Here is a 21,489-nt window from a genome sequence, read left to right on the forward strand (position 1 = left end):
TAGCCGTTAACTATATTTTGGAATTTTGTTATTCTGAAAGCTCTCTGCTTGCACAGTGTCTCTTTCCTTTTGTTGTTTGGCTCTCTGGCTCGATTTCTCCTTCCTGATTTTGTTATGCTGAGCAGAGCATTGCTGGCACTGGATCTTGCATAAAAGTGCCTTACACTGAGTTAGATCTTTGGTCCACCTTTTGTAATGAAGCCTAACCTGGCTGACAGTGGATTTCTGAAGTCTCAGGAAGAAAGGCTTAATTCCTAGCCCTGCTATTTAAGATCCTTAAGTGGAGATTTGGGAGATTGACCCTGGAACCTCCTGTGTGCAAAGCAAGTGTTCTACCACTGAGCCATGCTCCCCCCCAAAACAACAACCAGGGCTGTGTACTTGGTATCCAGAAAAGCTGAATTCTGCTAGTTTATCCATTTTGCATACATGCTTGTATTTGATTGTTCAAAGGGAGGGTCAAAGAATTATACGGGGCACTTGCCTCTTTGCTACTGGAAATTCTGTTGAGTCCTTTTCTGGCTTGGAAAAATTCCCCATACCCTGCCTGTCCATGTTAAGTGTAGCTGGACACAGTGCAATGGTACAATGATGGAAGGAAATAATGTTTACTTAAATCTTCCCTCCCCCCTGCTCTACTCAATTGAGACAGCATTTGTTGTATTCTGTTCTGCATCTCTATGTCATTTATATTTTTACAACTATAAAGACAAAAAATGTCTTTTTTTTTAAGAGCTGAGATTTTTAGGATCTGTGACGAGTACTGAATTCTTTTACAGTTGTGTTTGCCCAAACTACACACAACTCTGAAGAAAACAAGTTCTGAATATATTTAACTCCTGTTCTACATCCACTGAGAAAGATACTGTATGCTAATTAAAGAAGAAATAGTGTGTCTATTCCTGATTTTATATTTTAGTTTGTAAGAATGTTACCAGAATGGGTACAGTTACTACTACTTAAGCCTGTAGTTCTATTTACTTGGGAGTAAGCCTCATTACATTCAGTAGGTTTATTTCTTAGTAGACATGCATATAACTGCACTGTAAAGTGTTTATTTCCATTCTGTAGATAATGTCTATTTTCTTTCTAGGAAGTAACTCCATGGTGGCTGCTTCTAGTATATGGATAGCAGTGACTCTTTGAAAGGAATTATGGGAAACACTGAAAATGCAAGAGAGAACTCTGTTATACCTCCACTTGATCTCTGTTTGGGTGCAAGTTGTACTAAACTAAAAAATGTCAGAATAAGGGCATTTGAATGAGTGCAAGTCATGTGTAGTATACAAGAATTCCTTACCTCTTCAGTTAGAGATAGTCAACTTTTAATGTAATCCTAGCCACCTCCATTCAGAAGTTCTTTGGGGCAGAATATGAGGCTAGTGTGCCATCTGTGTCCATTCCTGTGTGGCCATAGTCACATGTGCCTTAGTTACATCCTGTTTGGACTACTGTAACAGACTCTATGTTGATCTGCATTTGAAAACTGTTTAGAAACTTTAGCTGGTCCAGAATGCTGCAGACAGTTGGTTGACTGGGTTAATGACAGGGAGCACATGGCTCCCTTGTTACAACAGTTTCATTGGCTACTTGTTTGTTTCCAAGCACAATTCAAAGTGCTGGTTTTGACCTATAAAGCCCTATATGGCTTGGGACCAGGCTACCTGAAAGACTGTCTTCTCCCATGCAAATCTGCTTGGGTCTTAAGAGCTTTTGGGAGAGGCCCTTCTTTCAATACTGATGCCTTCAGAGACATGTTTGGCGGTAGCACAAGAGAGGGTCTTCTTGGTGTCCATTCCTAGGCTGTAGAGCTCTCTGCCAAGGGAGGTTAGGTTCGCTCTCTGACTGATGTCCTTTTGCTTGGGAGGCCTTTTTATTCAAACAAGTTTTATTTATGATTCTAAGCCTTCTTGATTGCCATTTTTCATGGTAGAAAGGCAGAGTACAAATAATAATAAAATTAAATTAAAATTAAATTAAAAATGGGTGAACGTTGTGCACTTCTGTTGAGATACGATGATACTTGTAAAGCAGGGGTGGAAAATGTGGCCTTCCAGATGTTGTTGGATTGTGTGTCGTAACTGAGCTTGGGGTGGGGTGGGGTCCTCTAAACTAGGGCAAACCCACCCCATCAACAAATGTGGAGGGTCACCCCTCACCATTGGGCAATCCCTCCCTTCACTTCCGCTGCCACCATTAAACTACACTCCTTTTTAAAAAAAACATATTTCTTCTTTTTCCTAAGGTAGTTGGTCATTAGACATGAGACTAATCAGATCAGAGGTACCAGGGAAGTAAACAAAGACATCCAATATTTTATTAAAATGAAAACAAAAAAGCTTATTATTTAAGAATGATGTTATTACTTTCAAACAGGGTTTCTATATAGGTACTCTTACCACAAACAGGTTTTAGGAGCCTGTTTCTACCCTTAACCAAACTTAAGCCAATTCCCCTGTTCAGCTCCACCCCAGTTAACTCAGAAGCTTAACAATGAGGGGTTTGAAAGGTAGTCTTCGCTTTGGTCAGGTTTGACTTCCACTTGGAACCTTCAAGGCTGTTCACCAGGCTTCTTCTGAAGTCTTCAGTCTAGTCCAGCAGCTGCTCTGCATTCACACCACCACCAGCAGCTGGTACTCAGGCTTCAGCTCTTTCCTCTGAAGACTGATCCAGGAGTCTTTCTCTCTTCATTTTCAGTTTCTGCCTTGTGTGCTATCAGCTTGGCCTCCTGGTCTTGCGGTTCCTCTTCTTCCTCACTGATGTGATCTTTAGGCTCCCCATCTATGTGTGAGCAAAATTGGTGAGCACTTGCCCTGCTGCTGCCGCAAATTCCCCCATGAATGAGGCCACATGAGCCTCCACTGAGTGCTAGCAAGACTCGTGAGAGCTTGGCAACTGCCCACCCTGACTTCTAGCCCTTTCCCCCTGCTGTGTTAATGACGATGGCCATTAATGTAGCAGGAGGAAATGCATGATTTCTGGAGGCTCTGAGAAGCGTGTGTTTCCCTCTTCCACACTAATTTCGGCCACCATTAACATGGAAGGGGGAAATGCACACTTTCTGGAGCCTCTGGGAAGCACATGTACACCCCTCCTGTGTCAATGGAGGCCTTAAACCCCCTATTAATGCGAGATTAATGGGGGGTTTAATCTTTACCCATGTATAAACTGGGACTTTAGGTGCTCATTGGTGTAGGGGTGATATGCATGGTTTCCAGAGGCTCCAGAAAGTGTGCATGTCTCCCACCCCCTCTGCATTAATGCAACAAGTGAAAAGGGCGGAAGCCAGGGCAGACTTGTCGCCAAGCGCCTGCAGGGGGCTCGTGAGCGCGGATCTGCACTCACACTGAGCATGTGTAACTGGGTCCATGTGGGCTGGATACGAGTGGTCCGTTAACCTTGCGGACCCAGTCGGACACTCGCATCATTTATTTATTTATTGCATTTATATCCTGCCTTTTTTCCTCCAAGGAACCCAAGGTGAAGTACATAATCCTCCTCCGCTCCATTTTATCCTCACAACAACAGCCCTGTGAGGTAGGCGGGGCTGAGAGTCTGTGACTGGCCCAAAGTCACCCAGTGAGCTTCCATGGCTGAGTGGGGACTAGAACCTGGATCTCCTGACTCCCAGTCCAACACTTTAGCCACTACACCACACTGGCTCTCCCTATCTCCAGCCTCTCACAAAGACACCTCCTGAGGAGACTTCCTGAGGACAGCTCTTGTCAGACTCCTTCACTCCAGTCTGAACCCTCTTTTGTGGTCAACATTCGGTCATCCTACCTCTGTGTAAACATAGGACCAATGGGCATGTTTAGAAAGTTGAGTTATTCTCAAATCAGATGGTACCATTTCAATCCTATCTTCCCATATATAAATACAGAAACCTTGCCTCATTTTCACCGCTTTGTGGTAACAGTAATTGCCAGTTTGCCAGCACACCAAATTTACAATGTAACTCTCCTCAGGCACAAGCCTTCAGCTGTTTAACCCATTCAGACCCTCAGTGATTGAAACATAACAGTTAAACTTTTACCTCAACTTTACCTCAGTTTCTTCAGGCTGCCTATCAGCCTCAGTTTCTTCAGGCTACCTATCAGCCTAACTAGTATAGCCAATAGTGAGGTATGATGAGAGTTATGGTCCAAGAACATTTGGAGGGCCACCCATTCCCCACCCCCTTTCTAGAGTATGAGATATCTGCCTATCATCAAGACCTGCATTTGAGCAACACTGCGTTTTGCTGCAGATCTAGAAATAAACTTCTTTGGAGTTCTTCCTTTATGGATGTTGGTAGGAAGTGAACATTCTAGGATAAAACATATTACCTCACCCTCGGGCTACTGTTCCCTGCACTTTTTAAATTTGCTGTGTCGTTCACTACTTAGCACTGGTACAATTTTGGTTTGAGTAGCCATGTTTCTAGTGGTCTAGTTTATGTATTTGTTAAAGACTTTTAGCTGAAAGGAATTTCCATGTTCTTGGGGTTTTAACTGATCTATTTCACTAAATAAATAATCCCCTAATCGGAAACTGACCTTGATTTTATAGGCACTTGGCATTACTTGCACTGGAGTTCATTTGAGTGCCATAAGCCTTTCATGCTTCCTAGGCATGACTGATAAATTGCTACTTTTCATGGGAGGTTCAGCCCCCCCCCCCACGCTATTCTGCACAACGTGATGGAATCAGTTTATTTGCACAGTTTCACAGCGGCAAGTGAAAAATCGGTTTATTAACATTCCAAGTCCAAGTCAAGTTTATTGTATTTAGCAACCAGCCATTATACAGTTTCACATAGATGTGTTACAATAATTAACAATTATTGTGTATATGTGTCAATAGTGAAAAATCTTTTTAAAAAACCAAAACACACAAATGCATTGTATCTGTTACCTGGGGAACAGTTAAAGACTCTGGCAGTTTCCTGGTTAGGGTGTAACCAGAATTTTAATAGCTTTGTATTGACTTTTCACAGGGACAATGTAAATGTATTTCCAAAGGTCTTTAACCATAGATAGAACTCTCTGTGAAGCTAGGTTAGTTGCTTGCAAGCTGAGAGATGCAGAATAGTGAGCTGGATTTGATAGTGAGGGAGGCCTTTCTGTGTTACGCAAATGCCATTGTGTGGGTCTATAGCAATTCCCTTGTGTCCCTTAAAACTATAACAGATTAAAAGGGGCAGAACAAATGTTTCCTTTCAGTAGTCACAAAGACAGCTGAGCACAACACATTTCAAGTGATGTTCTGGTAACATTGCTAATTAATTGATATAGTTCGAGATCCAAAACTTTCTAAATGTTAGTCTGAAACTAAGCCAGATACATTTACAAAGGATATCCTTTCAAAGTTTTTTATTTGGCGTGGCTGCACATGGCAATGTAGAATAGGCTTGTGTGCCTGCCTTTGGAGGCTGCTCCAGCAGAAGAGTTTAGATCCAAATAACTACTTGGGTGAGGCCAAATGCACTTTTTCTTTTGAAATGGCAGATCCACATTTGATGTCATAAATTGCTTTGAAGTTGGCCCTCATTTTCAAAAGTGGTTTGTCATGCATCTGCAGGGCTGCTGTTTAGGCAACACAAGCACTCGTGGGCACATACAACTCACTGCAAGTTTCTTTTAATGCTTGCTAGGATATAGGAACACCTAGTCGTTTTTTTTGTGGTATGAGAGGTGCAGTAGGTGTGGTTTTCTCTGACAAAACTGCCAGAGTCTGAATTATTCTCCATACTCCTCCTTTTTCAGGGTGCAGCTGTACTTTGAGTGAAGATTTTTTTCCCCACTGGGACAGATTGGCATTATTATTATTATTATTATTTATATAGCACCATCAATGTACATGGTGCTGTACAGAGTAAAACAGTAAATAGCAAGACCCTGCCGCATAGGCTTACAATCTAATAAAATCATAGTAAAACAATAAGGAGGGGAAGAGAATGCAAACAGGTACAGGGTAGGGTAAGCAGGCACAGGGTAGGGAAAAACTAACAGTAGAAAGTAACAGTAGAAGTCTGCACAACATCAAGTTTTAAAGCTTTAGGAAAAAGAAAAGTTTTTAGTTGAGCTTTAAAAGCTGTGGTTGAACTTGTAGTTCTCAAATGTTCTGGAAGAGCGTTCCAGGCGTAAGGGGCAGCAGATGAAAATGGACGAAGCCGAGCAAGGGAAGTAGAGGCCCTTGGGCAGGCGAGAAACATGGCATCAGTGGAGCGAAGAGCACGAGCGGGGCAATAGTGTGAGATGAGAGAGGAGAGATAGGAAGGAGCTAGACCGTGAAAAGCTTTGAAGGTTAACAGGAGAAGTTTATATTGGATTCTGAAGTGAATTGGAAGCCAATGAAGAGATTTCAGAAGCGGAATTTGTGATTTGTGCTTTGTGACCTTAGGACAGTCTTCCCCAACCAGGTGCCCTCCAGATGTTTTGGACTGCAACTCCTAGCATTCCTGGCCATTGGGCATGCTGCCTGGGGCTGATGGGGGTTGGTGTTCAAAACACCTGTAGAGGCACCAGGTTGGGGACAGCTGCCCTGAAACATCCCGTTTGGCTGTGCTCCCTTCTGGTCCTGTGCCTTTCAGGTTGAGAAGAACTAAGCGTTGCAAGCATTTTTTCCTAAGCTATTTGGCAATCTTCATGGCATCTGCACAGGCATCGGAAGTTTTGCCTTGGTATTTATTTACACACAGGCCTTGTGTAGGAAAATGGGGAAGTTAACATGTGGTTCTTTGACATAGGCCGGAACATATATGTTCTTTGCATTGCTGCTTTTATCTCTCCTGGCAAACTTGGTTCGTTTTTCATTCAGATTGGTTGTGTGAAAGTCAGTGCAAGAATATGCCGCTCTAGTGAGCTGGTGAAAGCATGGGATGTGGGAAGGTCTGCAGACTTTCTCATTACGACTTCAAAATATTCATGACTATTGGCTCTGTTTTCCAGTGCTGGAGGTGGTCAGTCATGGCAGGGGATGCCATCATGGTTATGCGAGGGCTGGCGAAGCTCAGTAAGGCAGTCGTAGAAACACAAGCAGGACAGCTCCGGCAAGTAGTTCTTGGTGGTGATGCAGCAACCATGGTCAGGAGCTTTCAGGCGACTGCTGAAGAACAGATCAGTGCTGTCATGGGGAAAATGCAGGTAAGAAAATGTGTCTGTTTCTCTCTTTCTCTCTCTCTCTCTCTCCCTGCCATCAATTGTTTTTTTATTTGTTGTTTCAACTGTCATGGTCATATCAACTTTACAAATGCATAGGTAAGCACATAACAACTTTACAATACAAAGAAGTAAATTACAAAAAGATACTAAAAAGGTTTTCATTAAAAAGTGCCCACAAATATATAAAAGTTAGTTTTAATACAAAGAATTAAAATAAGAGACACTAAGAATTTACATTAAAAGGGCCATAAATATATAAAAGTTAATACTACTGATATATTAGAACTTCATGTTAAATTTCATCATTACAGTTTACCATATTGACCTCTATAAATGTTCTTCTCAATTTTTGGGCAGCCACTGCAAATCTTGCAACTCTGTCAGTCACAAATTTGTCGACATCAGAGAGCAAATATATAACTTTAACTTGATCATCACTGTTAAATATATCTCGTAACAGATTCAAAATAAATTTTGTCCTGGGTTCACAATACAGAGAGCAACCCTGCCATCAATTAAGTACTTATCTGTTGTTTTCTCCCCCCACCTCACAGTTCCTTGTATGTGAAAGGCATCTAAGGCTGCAATCCTAGCACACTGACCTGAAAGTAGGCCACATGGCATTCCTGTCAAACTAAATAGAACTTTCTTCTCAATAAACATGCCTACAATTGTACTGTAAGTCTTTCAACATATACAGTGCAATCCTACACATGTTTAATTGGGAGTAAGTCTCACGAGATTCAGGGAGGCTTTCTCTCTAGTTAAGTGTGTCGAAGATTGCAGCCTTCATGTGGTAATGGTCAATTTATGTTATAGCCCCAATTCCTGTGTATTCTAGGACATTGATATCTTCTTAAAATGTCCTATTTAAAGATATGCAAACCCTCTTATATGCTAACTCTTATTTATGTTGGTAAATTTTATTTACAGAAGTTATATACCACTCAGGTTCTATTTAGATTCTGAAGTGGTGAAGAATAAAAGAATAAAACTCCATAGTAAAAAGTTTCTGTTAAAAACAGAATACCAATAAAAAGTGTGTCTCATCAGTCAAGGACTCTTATGAAATTTGGGTAATATGAATTGAAAACCTCCATGGGATTGGGTTCCTTGTTCATTTATTTATTTATTAGATGTGTATTTCACATTTATCAACCCAAAGGTGTTGGATTAAAATAAAAGCAATTAAAACAATGACACTCACTTAAATAATGAATACTAACCCCATCCATAAATTCTTCAAGCGCTACAAATAACTTGGCAAGTCCAGCATAGCCTGTCTAAAAAGGAATGTTTTAACTTCTCTTCTGATGTCTGCAAGGGAGTAGGCTAGAAGTGCTTCCCTAGGAAGGGAATTTTAAAGAGATGGTGCCACCAAGGGCTGTCCTTCGCAGGAATATGATCAAAAGATAAGTGGTGATTGCGTGGAGAGAGACCACCTTTCCATACAATCCTGAAGAAGAGCCTTTTGGACAAAATGCATTGGATTGGATTATGTATTGGATTGGATCCTTTTTATGCTAATCATAAGGTTTATGGTGTGTGTTTTTTAGTGAGCTGTAGGGCAGCCTTTTGAGTTGGAATACATCTGATTGAATTATAACCCCTGCCCAATAGGGGTTGGCAGTGTTTAGGCTTGTGGAATCAACTCTGAGGTTCACTAACGGTGGCTCCAGTAAAGAGACATGCATTAAGAATTAAGGGCCAGGGCACCTCTGAGCATATGTCTTCAACAGCAGATTCATACTTCTGATACATAATGTGGGGAATGGACTTCAGCATTTTGTCTCATCGCACATTGTTTGTCTTTAGCAATTCCTTAGAGAAGAGGGCAGTTCCATTTCCCACAGGCACAATGTCTGCCCAAAAATCAGTAGCATGTGTGTTTCCTACCAAAGGCAAAGGGAGGAGAGTTTTCCAGTAAATTACTCTGTATCCATTGTTCCTCCTGCCAACTTTTGCCGCTTGTAGACTTTTCTAACTGCATTTTTATTAATGTTGGAAGAGAAGTGTTTCCATTGTGTACCTTTATGTCAGCATGTTCTCTCCTCCCACCACAGTGTTTAAAATGACAGTGGACCTGCTTCCATAATACGAAGGACTAACACTAGCTTTACTTCCTCCAAATGAAAAAAATAATTAGCATTCTGGAAAAACGTCACCGGGGCACCAAGTCTTCACATTGAAAAATCTGGATGCTAGTTTAATGTGAAGATCTTGCGTTTCATTATTACTTTTAAAAACTCATCTAGCCACCATATTTACAGAGAAATCTTTGCCAAAGGCTGAGCAGACATAGTGGAAACTGGACAAAGTCTTCCATCACTGGATGGGCTAGCTCTCTTACACTCTGCATTATGTCTTCTTACTTGATTTTTCTCACTGCATTTATTGATAAATAATGCTGCATTCTTAAAGTCTCAAGTACAGTCGCAACTTATTTTGGTATATATATCACACACATATATGTATAGTGATACTGTACAAAATATAAAAAAGGCCTTAGTAAATGACCTGTACTTATAAGAAGGCATTAGGACAGCAATGGCAGGATCATGTGGCAGCATGAAGCAGCCTGCTTCAGGCAGAACCATGAGGGGGTGGGCATGGATTGACAAAGGCAGGGTACAGCATTATGTTGCCCCACTGTTTGGGCTTTGCTTCAGGAAGCAAAATGCCTGGGAGGAGTATTGAACAGTTGACTTATTTGTGCACATATTGATTTGAAGGATTTTCTCTTTTTAGGGTGTTTGAAAATAGTTCACATTAGCTGTAATTTTTGGGGGGAGAAATAAATTCCAATGTTTTATTTACAGGAACTGGGCAAACAACAGGAAAACTTGAAAGATATTGGTGAGGACTTTGGAAAAGACTACAACTTCTCAGAATCAGAGATGGGAGGTGCTACACAGGACTTCTCTCCTCCTCAAGACCAGCTTCATAAGCAAAGTGGTGCAGAGGGCCCATCTTATTCTTATGTTGCTAAAGAACCTTTTCCAGGTGTTGGTGGGAGTGGAGACTCCAGATCAAGTCATAATCCCATGTCTGCCAAAGTGAATGCAAAGCTCTTTGGAGGCTTTAGGGACCCTGGGAATTTTTTTGCTCCTACCTATGGGCAAAGCCGGGCATTTCACCAAGACCATTCCTCTGTTGGTGGACTAACAGCTGAAGATATTGACAAAGCCAGGCAAGCTAAAGCGGATCCACAGCAGAAACCGCACAAACAGATGGTACGTAGACTGTTTAACAGAACTGGAGGATTAGCCCACAGCTGGGTTTGTAGCATGGAAAATGTGCTGAGAAAGGCAAGCAAAATTTATTTTAGGTCTGTGATTATTGCAGGAAACAAGACAATACAGCTTATGTTAGGTTGGATCTTCAGTAATATTACTGATATAGCATTTTTAATATGCAAAGGATTTTCTTGTTTCTCACAGCAATCTGACCACCAAATCTGTCCCCAGAAAGATGAAGGCTTTTTGACTAGGTGGTCAAGGAGACTTCACAGTCAGATAAATATGGTACAGACAAGTTTACTTGCTAACTTCTTTCTGGATGAGTGTGCACACTTCTACTGCTTGTATCATACATTGACCCTGGTTTACATGACACAACAGCCCACCATGGGTTAATTTACCCATGGCCCATGAGGGCTGTTACATCTTTCATGCGGTTTGCCATGGTTGTGTGATTCCAGTGTTGTGTGATCTAAGGCAGCAGGGGTTGTTTGAGAGTTAGATAGCTTCAGACATGACGTGTTTTAGGTTTATTTAAGGGTAAACCGCCCAGAGAGCTTCGGCTGTGGGGCAGTATATAAATGTAATTAAATAAATAAATAAATTAAACCCTCAAACAACCCCTATTGCCTGGGTATGCTTGGGAAGACAAGCCACGGTAAGCTGGATGCCCATGGGCACCAGGCAAGCGCCTGGCACAACGAGACAGCCACAGCAGGTAAATTAAACCATGGTGGGCAGTTGTGACATGCAAACAGGCCCCTTGAGATTTCTCGCTGCATTGCTTAACCTGTGCAATGCCCTTCTTGAACAGGTCCATTTGGCTCCCCTTCTGTTGATCTTTCAGTAATCAGCAAAGATTTGGCCCTTTCAACAAGCCTTCAGGCTTACTTCTGGGTGATGTTGTGAATGTAACTGTTAGTTGATCTGGTTTTTGGATTACATTTAGTATGTTTTAGGTTTATCATTTGTTTTTATTGTTGCTTTTATTCTCATTACTGGAAGTTTATTTGACCAAAAGGCAGAGTAGAGTAAGGGTTTTTTAAAAAATAAGTAATACTGCATTTTATATAGATCTGTTTTCCTAAGCAAGAGCTGTATGGATGCCCCTTTGTAATTAGGGAAGGCAGGCTAACAACTGTCCATTTGTTTAGAAAGGTTACCGTGTGTCCCTAGAAATAGACCTGTTCTTTACCTTCCCTTGGCTAGACACTCGATATTCTGTTAAATGCTTAGGATGGTTAAGCTGTACTAGTTGTTTTTTGTTCTTGCATCCTTCAAGTTGAAATCCAGAACAGGTGCAGCACCAATTTGCATGACATCTCCGCTGTTTTGCATCTCCACACAAACAATTCTGTCTGCTGCGAGTTGAGTAATCTTTTAAAGCAGAAAATCATAGCTTTGAAAGCACAACAATTGACAGAATTCTGTTATACTAATCTGCTGAACCAAAGAAGCATTTTCCTAAATCAGGGATAGATACATAGTCTGACCTGGGATTAAGCAGCTTCCTATATTTTCTTGCTTGCTTCTTTTTATATTGTAATATTGTAATCCACTAATGAGACTTTCCTGCTGCTTATTTTTATTTTGGGGTGGGGTGATTGCTGCTGATTCTGCCTTCCCTCTACAGCTCTCTGAAAAGCTGTCTTGGAGGATTGAGGGGCCTTCTGGAACAGTGGAGGAGGTGGTATTGGAGATTGCAGGGGGAAGAAGGAATTGGCAAAAGTGTCTCTCCCTTCAGTGGGAGGCTCCTCTAGATAGACACAGTGGCCTGGTTTACACATAATGCTAAGCCATGGATAAGTCATCGTTTGTTGCCCTACCAAGGGTTTGTCTGGCAGATGATTGAACAAACCATGGTTTATTGTCCTCTCAATCTGTGGGTTGTTTGTTTCCTTCCTTCTTCACCTGCTCCCTCCCTGTATCCCAAATGCCTTTATGGCACTGTTGTACTGGCATGTAAGTTTTATTAACCACTCTTTCCTCCGTAGCCTAATGAAACAACCCATCACTAACCCATGATTCTTGGTTTGTGTGTAATGTCAACCCATGCAACCCAAAATTCACAACCCAACATCAAACCTTGGGTTCTCTTTCTGGGTTCTTCATGGTTAACAAACCATGGTTTGTTAGTGCAACTGAATTTGCAGAACATAACCCAGAATTCCAACAACTAATGCTATGGGTTAGTGTTACATGGAAGCTAGACAGTGTAGTCTAGATATGGTAACTACATCAGAGGCCAGCCCAACTCCACAAGACATCTGCCAACTATCCAGGCCAGTCTGAGTAACTGGAATGGCATATGAAATGATGAACTGTAGGAAATAGTTACTTCAGAGTATTCAGAGTAGTAGAGTATTCAATTGAGCTGAATTATTCATGTTTATGTTGTTAGGCACACATCTAACTTTTCTTAACTTGTATGTAGTGTGTGTGTGTGTGTGATGCAACTCTGTCTTCAGTAGTACTCTTTCTTCCTCCCCAGATTCTGTGATTTTATCATCCATTGTTTATGTGATTTCTAGCTAACCTTCTTATCTGTGATGGCTAGACATTTTTTAAATTAAACTTGAGATTCTCAGGAAGGGAATTTTGCATCATGTGCTACATGCTAAGCAGAATACACACAGGTTCTTCAACTTATTCTTGGGCACACTGTGTGTTCACACATACTTTCATATATGTGGAGGTTGTAGCTATCCATTTAATATTTCATGAAATGGGCATTCTAATGGCTTCTGCTACAGATCTGCTGTGAAAATAAGCAGGGTAATGACCCCATTTGGACATAACAATAAGTTGGAACAGATAACTAGGAACTAGCTTTCCATGGTTTGATGGTGGCATGTTGCTGTTCCATCACTTGCCCCAGTGTGAACTGGGATCTCTGGTTTGTCTGGGAGAGAAAGCTGGAGATCCCAGTTTACATGTAACAAACAAACCATGGATGGAAGATCTATGGTTTGCTTAGCAAACCAAGTGGGAGCGATTGGGCGGCATGCACCAGCACACTACTCAAGCATGATAAGCCAGGTTCTTCATAGAACCCTGATTTATTGTTGAAACACAACTGGAACAATGTATCTAAATCCCTAAATGAACAAAAATAATGACAATGATACACAGATTTATTAATTTGTTTGATTAGGCTGCCTTTTGAAGACTGTTTGGAGACTTCATCTGATGCAGAATGCAGCTGCCTGAGTGTTGGTGGAAATGAGGTGGTTAGATTGTATGACACCTATACTGCACCAGCTGCGCTAGTTACCATTGCAGTTTAAAGTGCTGTTTTTGACTTTTTAAGCATTAAACAATTTGGACTGAGTTACTTGAACTGGGCCTGATTGCACTTTAAGATCAGCCACAGAGGCCCTTCTCACTTGGCTACCTTTGAAGGCAGTTAAGAGACCAATCCTGTAGTTGTGGGAAGGTGTCCCAGGCGCCAAAAGATATGTTGGATTTCCCCCCCTTAAGGGCAGAAAAAGAGATCTGCCCTCAGAGGTGGAGATCTGACTATAGATCCCCCTCCCAGCCCCTCCAGAAACATTTGTGGTGGCTTCCTCCCTGAGGTCAGAAGACAGACATGTTGGGGACATACTGGTGAGCAGAGAGCGGGCGCAGTCCTTCCAGCCCCCAATATGGGAGACTCTTAGACCAACTAAAGGAGCTGGTCTAAATGAATTCCCTTCCATTGCCTTTTTTGTCTTTCACAACCCCCTTCCTCTCCCACTCCCTGTTGAGGGGGAAAAAGTAAATAAAAGTTTCTTGCCAGCAGGGCATACGATAGATTAGAGGCTCCAATATCAGAATGTAGGATTTTTCTCTAATCAGGCAAGCATATGAGAAAGAGCGAGTGAGAGAGAGACAGAGAGCGCACCCCTAAAATGGGTTGCCATGTGGGGTCCGCAGGGCCAATAATTACAAGCTTTTAGTGCTGCCATGAAAAATTACCTTTTTTTCTCTGGCTCTTCCTGAGTAGGTTCTTGGTTTTCAGTCGCAATTGTGTTTAAGGTTTTAGTACTGTTTGGGATGGATGTTTTATTACTAGTAGAGTTTATTATTTTATGCTGTTTTTTCATTGTGTGGGATTTTATCATGTAATCCACCTTTGAAGGGCTTTTGCTCTTAAAGGCATCCTAGGAATATATTAAATAAAGTGGCTACATTTACCTTTTAGAGGAAGGGGAACAAAGTGGGTTTCACTTCCTGGTTGTTCACAGTTACTTTGGAATTCACTGAAGGCACAGACTACCCTGGCTTCTCAGGGCTTCTGGCCACATACTCAATGCCCAATTGATCCTCTGTCTGCTTGGGAATGAAGAACACTATGCACATAATCTTCTGTGGCATGGTGACCAAGCTGATATAGGCAATTATGGCTGAGCTAGCACCAGGACTCTCTGAGCCCTACTATGTGGAATGCAATTTAGAAACAAAATTGGGAGTCAGTGCCTGTCCTGGGTCGCTGACTAACCCGAGGAGAATAGCAAACCCAGATAGTGGCAAGGGAACTGAGGGAAAGAAGAAAGGGAGGGGAAGCTAGCTAGATGCCTGGCTCAAGACCCTGCTCAACTTAGCAAAATGCCCTTGGCTCATTACTTGGCCAACAGGATGGGAAGCCACTGAGCAACACCTTAATAGTCATAATGCTCCCTGCGGCTGAAGGGATGCAAAATGTCATTGGCATGGACATTACAGTCATGTACACAGTGCAGGGGTCTCCCATGGTGGTCCCAGGCAGTTGACTCTGCTTCCAGTGGGCTTTGGGAGCACCACTGAAATATCCATTGTTTCACAGGGGATGATGCTCCATTTGGGTATACGAAATAGCAAGATGGTGCTATTGTCATCTTTTGTCATCTATTTGGATGCCAGGTCAAGTCTTTTCTGTTCTCCCAGGCATTAGCAATATGTAATGAGCCTGGGTCTGTTTTTTGGCTCATCATTTGTAAAGTTGTTATAGTGGCTTTAAATGTATGTGCATTTTGCATGTTTTTGTGGTTTTTAATTTTTGTATATTGTTTTTAAGTGTTTTTATCTTATGTGAATCACCCAGAGAGCTTCAGCTATGGGGCGGTATACAGATGCAATAAAATAAATAAATAAACAAAAAGGGAATTCTGCACCTGGAAGCATGGGTTCTGTCCCAGGGAGAGGACTAGTGGTTAGGAGCAAATTACAAGGGCCAAGCAGAGTGTGTCAGGTGAATTGTGCAAGGATCTTGGCTCCATGCAGCAGAGAACCTGTGTGTGCTGGATCCCATGATCAACACTCTCAGAGAGGGGAGCTGAACTCCAGGGCAGTTCTAGAGTTCAGTGCAAGAGTACGAGGCAACCACTGAGGGTACTCAGAATAAGGTTAAACAAAAGAATGAATAGGTCAGCTCCGGGGAACATATAGGAGCCTTTCAGAGGTTCCTGGCTTCTTGACTGAATTTAGGCTGGCTGATTTAAGCTTACAAATGCCTTTTTTCCAAGGTACAAATGGGTGAGAGTCCTCAGAATCAAGGGTACCATGAGAGATGTGTGGTGGTGTTTTAAGGTGCTATTCTGTCTCGAGGTGAGGACTCTTCAGGATTGGGCCATATGTTTTTTGCTTTAGATTCACCGTTGAAGTTATTATCGTGAGTTTGCTTGATGAAGGTGGTGGTGGGAAGGCATTTTTGTTTATTCAGAGTTCCTACTGTTTGTGGCTAACAGGAGAGCAACTCCCATTAATTTTGTTGCTGTAGAAGACAGACAGGTCATGAACTTTAAATACATAGCTTGCACTTTACATTCGGGATCCTTTTGCTCCTGGCTGCCATGATTCCCTTACTCGTGCAGCTTTTCCAAGAGCGAAAGACATAATACATGTTAGACAGGTTGCAAGGGTGATGCCAACACAATGCATGTGCAAAAGCCACCGTGGCTGAGCTTCTCAGTTATACCATGGATCTTTGATTTATAGATGCAGTAGCTTCAGATTTGTTCAAATGAGCTGTTTAAGGAAACCAGCTTCTCTAGTATGGCATTTGTAAATGTAGAAAAGTTTGATTACTTAGTATGTTCGTTGTCAACACATTCATCCATACTAATTTTCTTCTTCCATCCCTGCAGCTCAGCGAACATGCCCGAGAGCGGAAAGTGCCAGTTACTCGAATTGGGAGACTCGCTAACTTTGGAGGTGAGTCTCTCTGAATTGTGGGGGCCCAGATCAGTGTGAAGATAGATGCTTCTGAGCCAGTCTTCTGTGAATTGCACCATCCATAGCAATTGATGTGCACAGAAGTATAGGGTTTTCTGACAGATCTGTTTAGCAGTTGTGCTGAAACTGAATGCCTGAACTGATATTGCTGAACAACATTTTCTTTAAAATACATTTTTGATTGAACCTCTGGCCTGGACCACTGGTGTTATTAGAAGAAGACTACACCTGGCCTCCTTAGACTGTATTTTATTGTGTCGTATTTTATGGTTTTAATTGTTGTGAACTGCTCAGAGACCTTTGGCTATTGGGTAGTATAGAAACGTAATACATAAATAATATGAATTGCATTTGATAATATATTAAATATTATATCCATGCTTACTGCCCTATCAGTGGGGCAGCCAAGGTGGCTAACTGCAAGAAAACAGCAACACACATTAAATAAGTTAGGGGGCAGAAATCCTGAGAGTTGGGCACACTACAGGTCTTCTGTGTGAGAGATGAGAGGGGCTCACACAGCGCCCCTCTAGAACAGAGCCCTGGCTTGCGCTGAGATCTCTGTTGCAGATCGTTATGGCTATTGAAGTCATTGCAGATTCTCTGCTTAAATTTCAGCATCAGTTAAAAAAAACAATCCTTGTCTTTGCTCTAGTAATAGGGTAAGTACTTTAGAGCAGGGGTAGGCAGAAAGTAGATCTCCAGATGTTTTGGACTTCAGCTCCCAGCATTTGTGACCATTGGCCTTGCTAGCAAGGCCTTCTGGGACTTGAAATCCAAAACATCTGGAAGCCTGCCTTCTTCCCATCCCTGCTTTAGAGAATGCTTGAGTAAGAAGTTTGTTGAAATACTCTTATGTTTTGGGGAAAACTCTTCTGTTTCTATCTCTTTGTACATTCAGTACTGCCGTGCATATCTGAGTGGCACGTTTGGTTTGCAAAAGAGTTATTAGGTCTGATCCTGAGAGGGCTCCTATAAGATTTTCATAAGGGGGAGAATTCTGCACCACCACTACCCATCACTGCAGTACAATGAAGAAAAACATTGGAAGCTTGTGAAATTATAACTTCTTTTACCAGGGGTGTAGAACCTCTTCCAGCTTGAGGGCCGAATCCTATTTTGGAGAAGCTCTTAAGGGCTGCATTCATGTGGTGGACAGGCCCAAAGACAAAACACCAAGAATATCAGCATAGTTTAGCTTAAAGCTTTTACAGCCAACAACTAAGTCTTGGGAGAGAGATTTCAATCTCTTAGATTTGGGGGGGGGGGGGGGGATCTGAACAAAATCTGGAAAACCACCACAGGATGCTTAGAGGAAAAGGGTGAGGCCAGGGAAGGGAGCATGGCCTTCTGGGGGAACGTGGAGGGCCGGATTTGGCCCCCGGGCCTCAGGTTCTGCACCACTGTATTATATTGTTCTTAATAGTATTGCTTCCATCTTGGGGATTGGACCTGGAAACTGTCTTTGAGGCTCCCTGGCTTTCTTGGAATTATTAGCATCTTGGACTCTGTAGGAGGACAGAGGAATGTCACCTTCCATCTGCTCTTTTTAGTGTGGCCAATGTGTAAAGAGCAGCATGCGGCTTACTTAAAAAAGACGCCTCTGCTGTTTTGTGACCTTCCCTATTTATAGCTAGAGTTGGCTCCTGTCCGTAGTATTCATTTCTCTAAGATGAGATCTACTTCTATATGCCTTTTGAACTTTTCTGTTTGTATATCACAGTGGCTGGGAACTTTGCTTCCATTCGGCAAGTTACCACAGGACTGTGTAGTGTAGTGTACATTATCCCCTGAAGCAGAGGCAAAGCTACAGAACAAAGTAAACATTTTCCTGAGCCAGTAGGAGGAACAATGGCATGAATGCCAGTTTTCCCCCTTCCAAAGTGTGAGTGCACGTGTATGCAAACACAATCTTGAAGGACAACTAAGAAAAGTAGCTAAGAAAGTTAGCTAGATGAGGCCATAGCTCAGTTGGAAGAGCAATTCCCAGCATCCCCATGTAGAGCTAGGAAAAAATCCTGCCTGAAACACTGGAGAGCCACTGCCAGTTAGTGTCAACAATACTGGGCTATTTGAATCCATGGTCTGACTCAGTACAAGTAAGCTTCCTATGTTCCTAAAGCATTTAATAATTGTAATAATAAGTAAGGCGGTTTTTGTGAACCACCCAGAGAGCTTCGGCTATTGGGCGGTATAAAAGTGTAATAAATAAATAAATAAGTAAATAACAATAACTTTTATATATATTTTTGGACTCTTTGAATACTTCTTGGCTGTGAAACATTGTCAATGTTTAGGTTTGTGGAGGAAACAATTGCAAATTGTTGCTTCCATAACTGAGGGGAGTCCTTTAAAAGTGCCAAAGATTAACAAATGTATTGTGGCATAAATATTGTGAGCTAGAGCCCACTTTGTCAAATGCATCAGCTGTGGAAAGAAACTTTAAAAACCTCCACAATTGGGCTCAGTACATATCCACCTATGCTTGCACTTGAATAATATAAAGGCTTTTCCCTAAATCAAGGGTAGTCAACGTGGTACCCTCCATATGTTTTGGACTGCAATTCCCATAATCTCTGACCGTTAGCCATGGTGGCTATGGCTTAGGGGAATGACCCCCACCCCTACTCTACAGTTTGGCTGATGCAAAGACAGCTTCTTGACTGGTTTTATTGCCCAGGCTGGCCTGCTCCTGAAAGGCTTTGCATCATTGCTGGCTGGAGTGGGGCAAGACCCACCTGTGCCAGGTGATGACATCACCAAGGCGAGCCACTGTTTAGAGTGACCATATGAAAAGGAGGACAGGGCTCCTGTATCTTTAACAGTTTTATTGAAAAGGGAATTTCAGCAGGTGTCAGTTGTATATATGGAGAACCTGGTGAAATTTCCTCTTCATCACAACAGTTAAAGCTGCAGGTGGTTCTCCTGAAGGAGCTGTTGGGCCTGTTCAGACAACATGTTAAGCCATGTTTAAGCCACTAACACTTTTGCAGCAAATGGTTAGTGAATATGTTTAAAACATGGTTATGTAGCCACCATGGTTAGGAATGGTTCACACAAAACACCAAGTCATTTATTTATTTATTTATTTATTTATTACATTTCTATATGGTTCACACGACATGCTAAGCCATAATGTTTAGTTTAAAACATTTAACCACCATGGTTTAGCGTGTTTGTCTGAATAGGGACATTCTTATTGGTATGACATTTTTATATATGTACGCATAAAGACAAACTTTCAGAAACAGCAGTTAATCCAGAAAATGTCCCTATTTTTCTGGAGTCAGATGCCCTCAATCCAGAAAATTCTTAAGCATTCTCGAACTCTGATGCTGTTATGGATTTCTCCCACCCACAGAGCTAGCTGTATTAACATAAATATAACCCTATTCCTTTATGTGCTTTGACATGCTGTGTCCACTGAAAGTAGTGGGACATCCCTCATGCAAGATCAGAGTAAGAATTTTGAAAGTCTTATAGCCTTGGTCTGCATTGAGGGTTTTATGGGTACTTATAGTTGTGTTTATGGAATGAAGGAAATTTGTGGCTTCACATCTCAAACTGCATGCCAAAGGGTCTTCACAGCCCTGTAGCAAAACCTTGCCTGTCGGAATTTACTTTACATTTAAGCTTTGAACTGGAAAATAATTCTGCTGCTGTGTTTGAGTTGAGAAGGTCTGTACTTCAACTTCCCCAACTTGGTGCCTTCCATCTTTGTTGGACCACAGGTCCCATAATCCCCAGCCAACATGGCCATGTTATCTGGGTGTGATGACAGTTGTGGTCCAACACAGCTGGAGAGCACTAGGTTAGGGAAGCCTTCTCCAGTCTTCGGTTAGATATTTATGTACAAGTGGCAGATGTTTTGAAAGGGGGTTGGGAACTCTTGCTCTGAAATGGGCCAGGCATGTGCAGGACAAGGAAGATCTGAGTGTGATGCTGAACAGGCCAGGCTAATGTTGAACAGCACTGTCTTGGCTGAGGCTGGACTGTGTGTATGTATGCTGTAATCCAGTTCAGACTTGGCGCAGAAACATAAAGTCACTCTTGATGTCAAATATGCTTGTGTCTTAATTAATGTTTCCTTTCTACTCTAAACAGCCGTTTGCTGAGGCTGTTCTTAAGAGAAGCAACAGCTCTTTCCAAAACAGTCTTTCTCAGTGTTGTACTGGGTTGGTTTAGATGGTAGGAGAGAGCGCCTTTAAGAAGCCCCAGGCCCACACGCTTCCATCTCTCTCCTTCCTTCATGAACAGTGATTCCTGTCTTTCCTGGTGTAAGGCAAACCACAGGCTAGTGTTTTTTTCTGAACCAACAAACTATGGCTTGTGTTTGCCCTGTGAACTAGGGTTGAAAACCATGGTTTGTCATAGCTTTCCAGTCCTGGCTTGCATGTGTGTGTAACCCATATTTTGCTGGTTCAGACAAACAGGAAACTATGCTTTGCCTGCAAGTCGGAAAGGAAGGATGCAATAATTACCCAATAGGGGAGGGGTGGAAAAAGTATGCAAGCTTAAGGCTTCTTGATCACTCATACCATGGTTTAGCAATATGTCTGTCTCTTGCACACAATTTCGCACTTACAATCCTATAGGTTTTTACCATAGGCAGAGCTTTGCAACTTCGCCTTACAGCCCTGTCCTGAAAAGGCCAATGCAAGAACAAACTCCATTTAAATCACTGATATTTGCCAGGCTCTGTCCATTGAAGCACAGCAGATGAAATTGAATGCATTGTCATCTTACCAAGGACTTCTGCTTTTATTAAAAATAATGTAGCTCTTTTTACTGTTTCAGAACAGCAGTCAGACTCTAATGGTGTAATGATACTTGTCCAAAAGTATGTATACATGACTTAGTGTGTCATGTATACCATTCCTAACCATGGTGGTACATTACTATGGTTTAAACAC

The 21,489-nt window shown here is 42.0% G+C and overlaps 1 protein-coding gene across 1 annotated transcript in view; it reads left to right on the forward strand.

The window, feature by feature from the left end:
• Positions 1-21,489, forward strand: part of COQ8A (coenzyme Q8A) — a 72,035-nt gene that overhangs the window by 18,904 nt on the left and 31,642 nt on the right. Inside the window, exons 2-4 of the mRNA XM_063124147.1 lie at positions 6,933-7,127; positions 9,965-10,378; positions 16,489-16,555. Of these exons, the coding sequence (XP_062980217.1) occupies positions 6,951-7,127; positions 9,965-10,378; positions 16,489-16,555 (658 nt within the window). The 5' untranslated portion in view covers positions 6,933-6,950. The remainder of the gene's footprint in view (positions 1-6,932; positions 7,128-9,964; positions 10,379-16,488; positions 16,556-21,489) is intronic.

Source organism: Elgaria multicarinata, chromosome 4, assembly GCF_023053635.1.
Source record: "Elgaria multicarinata webbii isolate HBS135686 ecotype San Diego chromosome 4, rElgMul1.1.pri, whole genome shotgun sequence".
Lineage (NCBI taxonomy): Eukaryota > Metazoa > Chordata > Lepidosauria > Squamata > Anguidae > Elgaria > Elgaria multicarinata.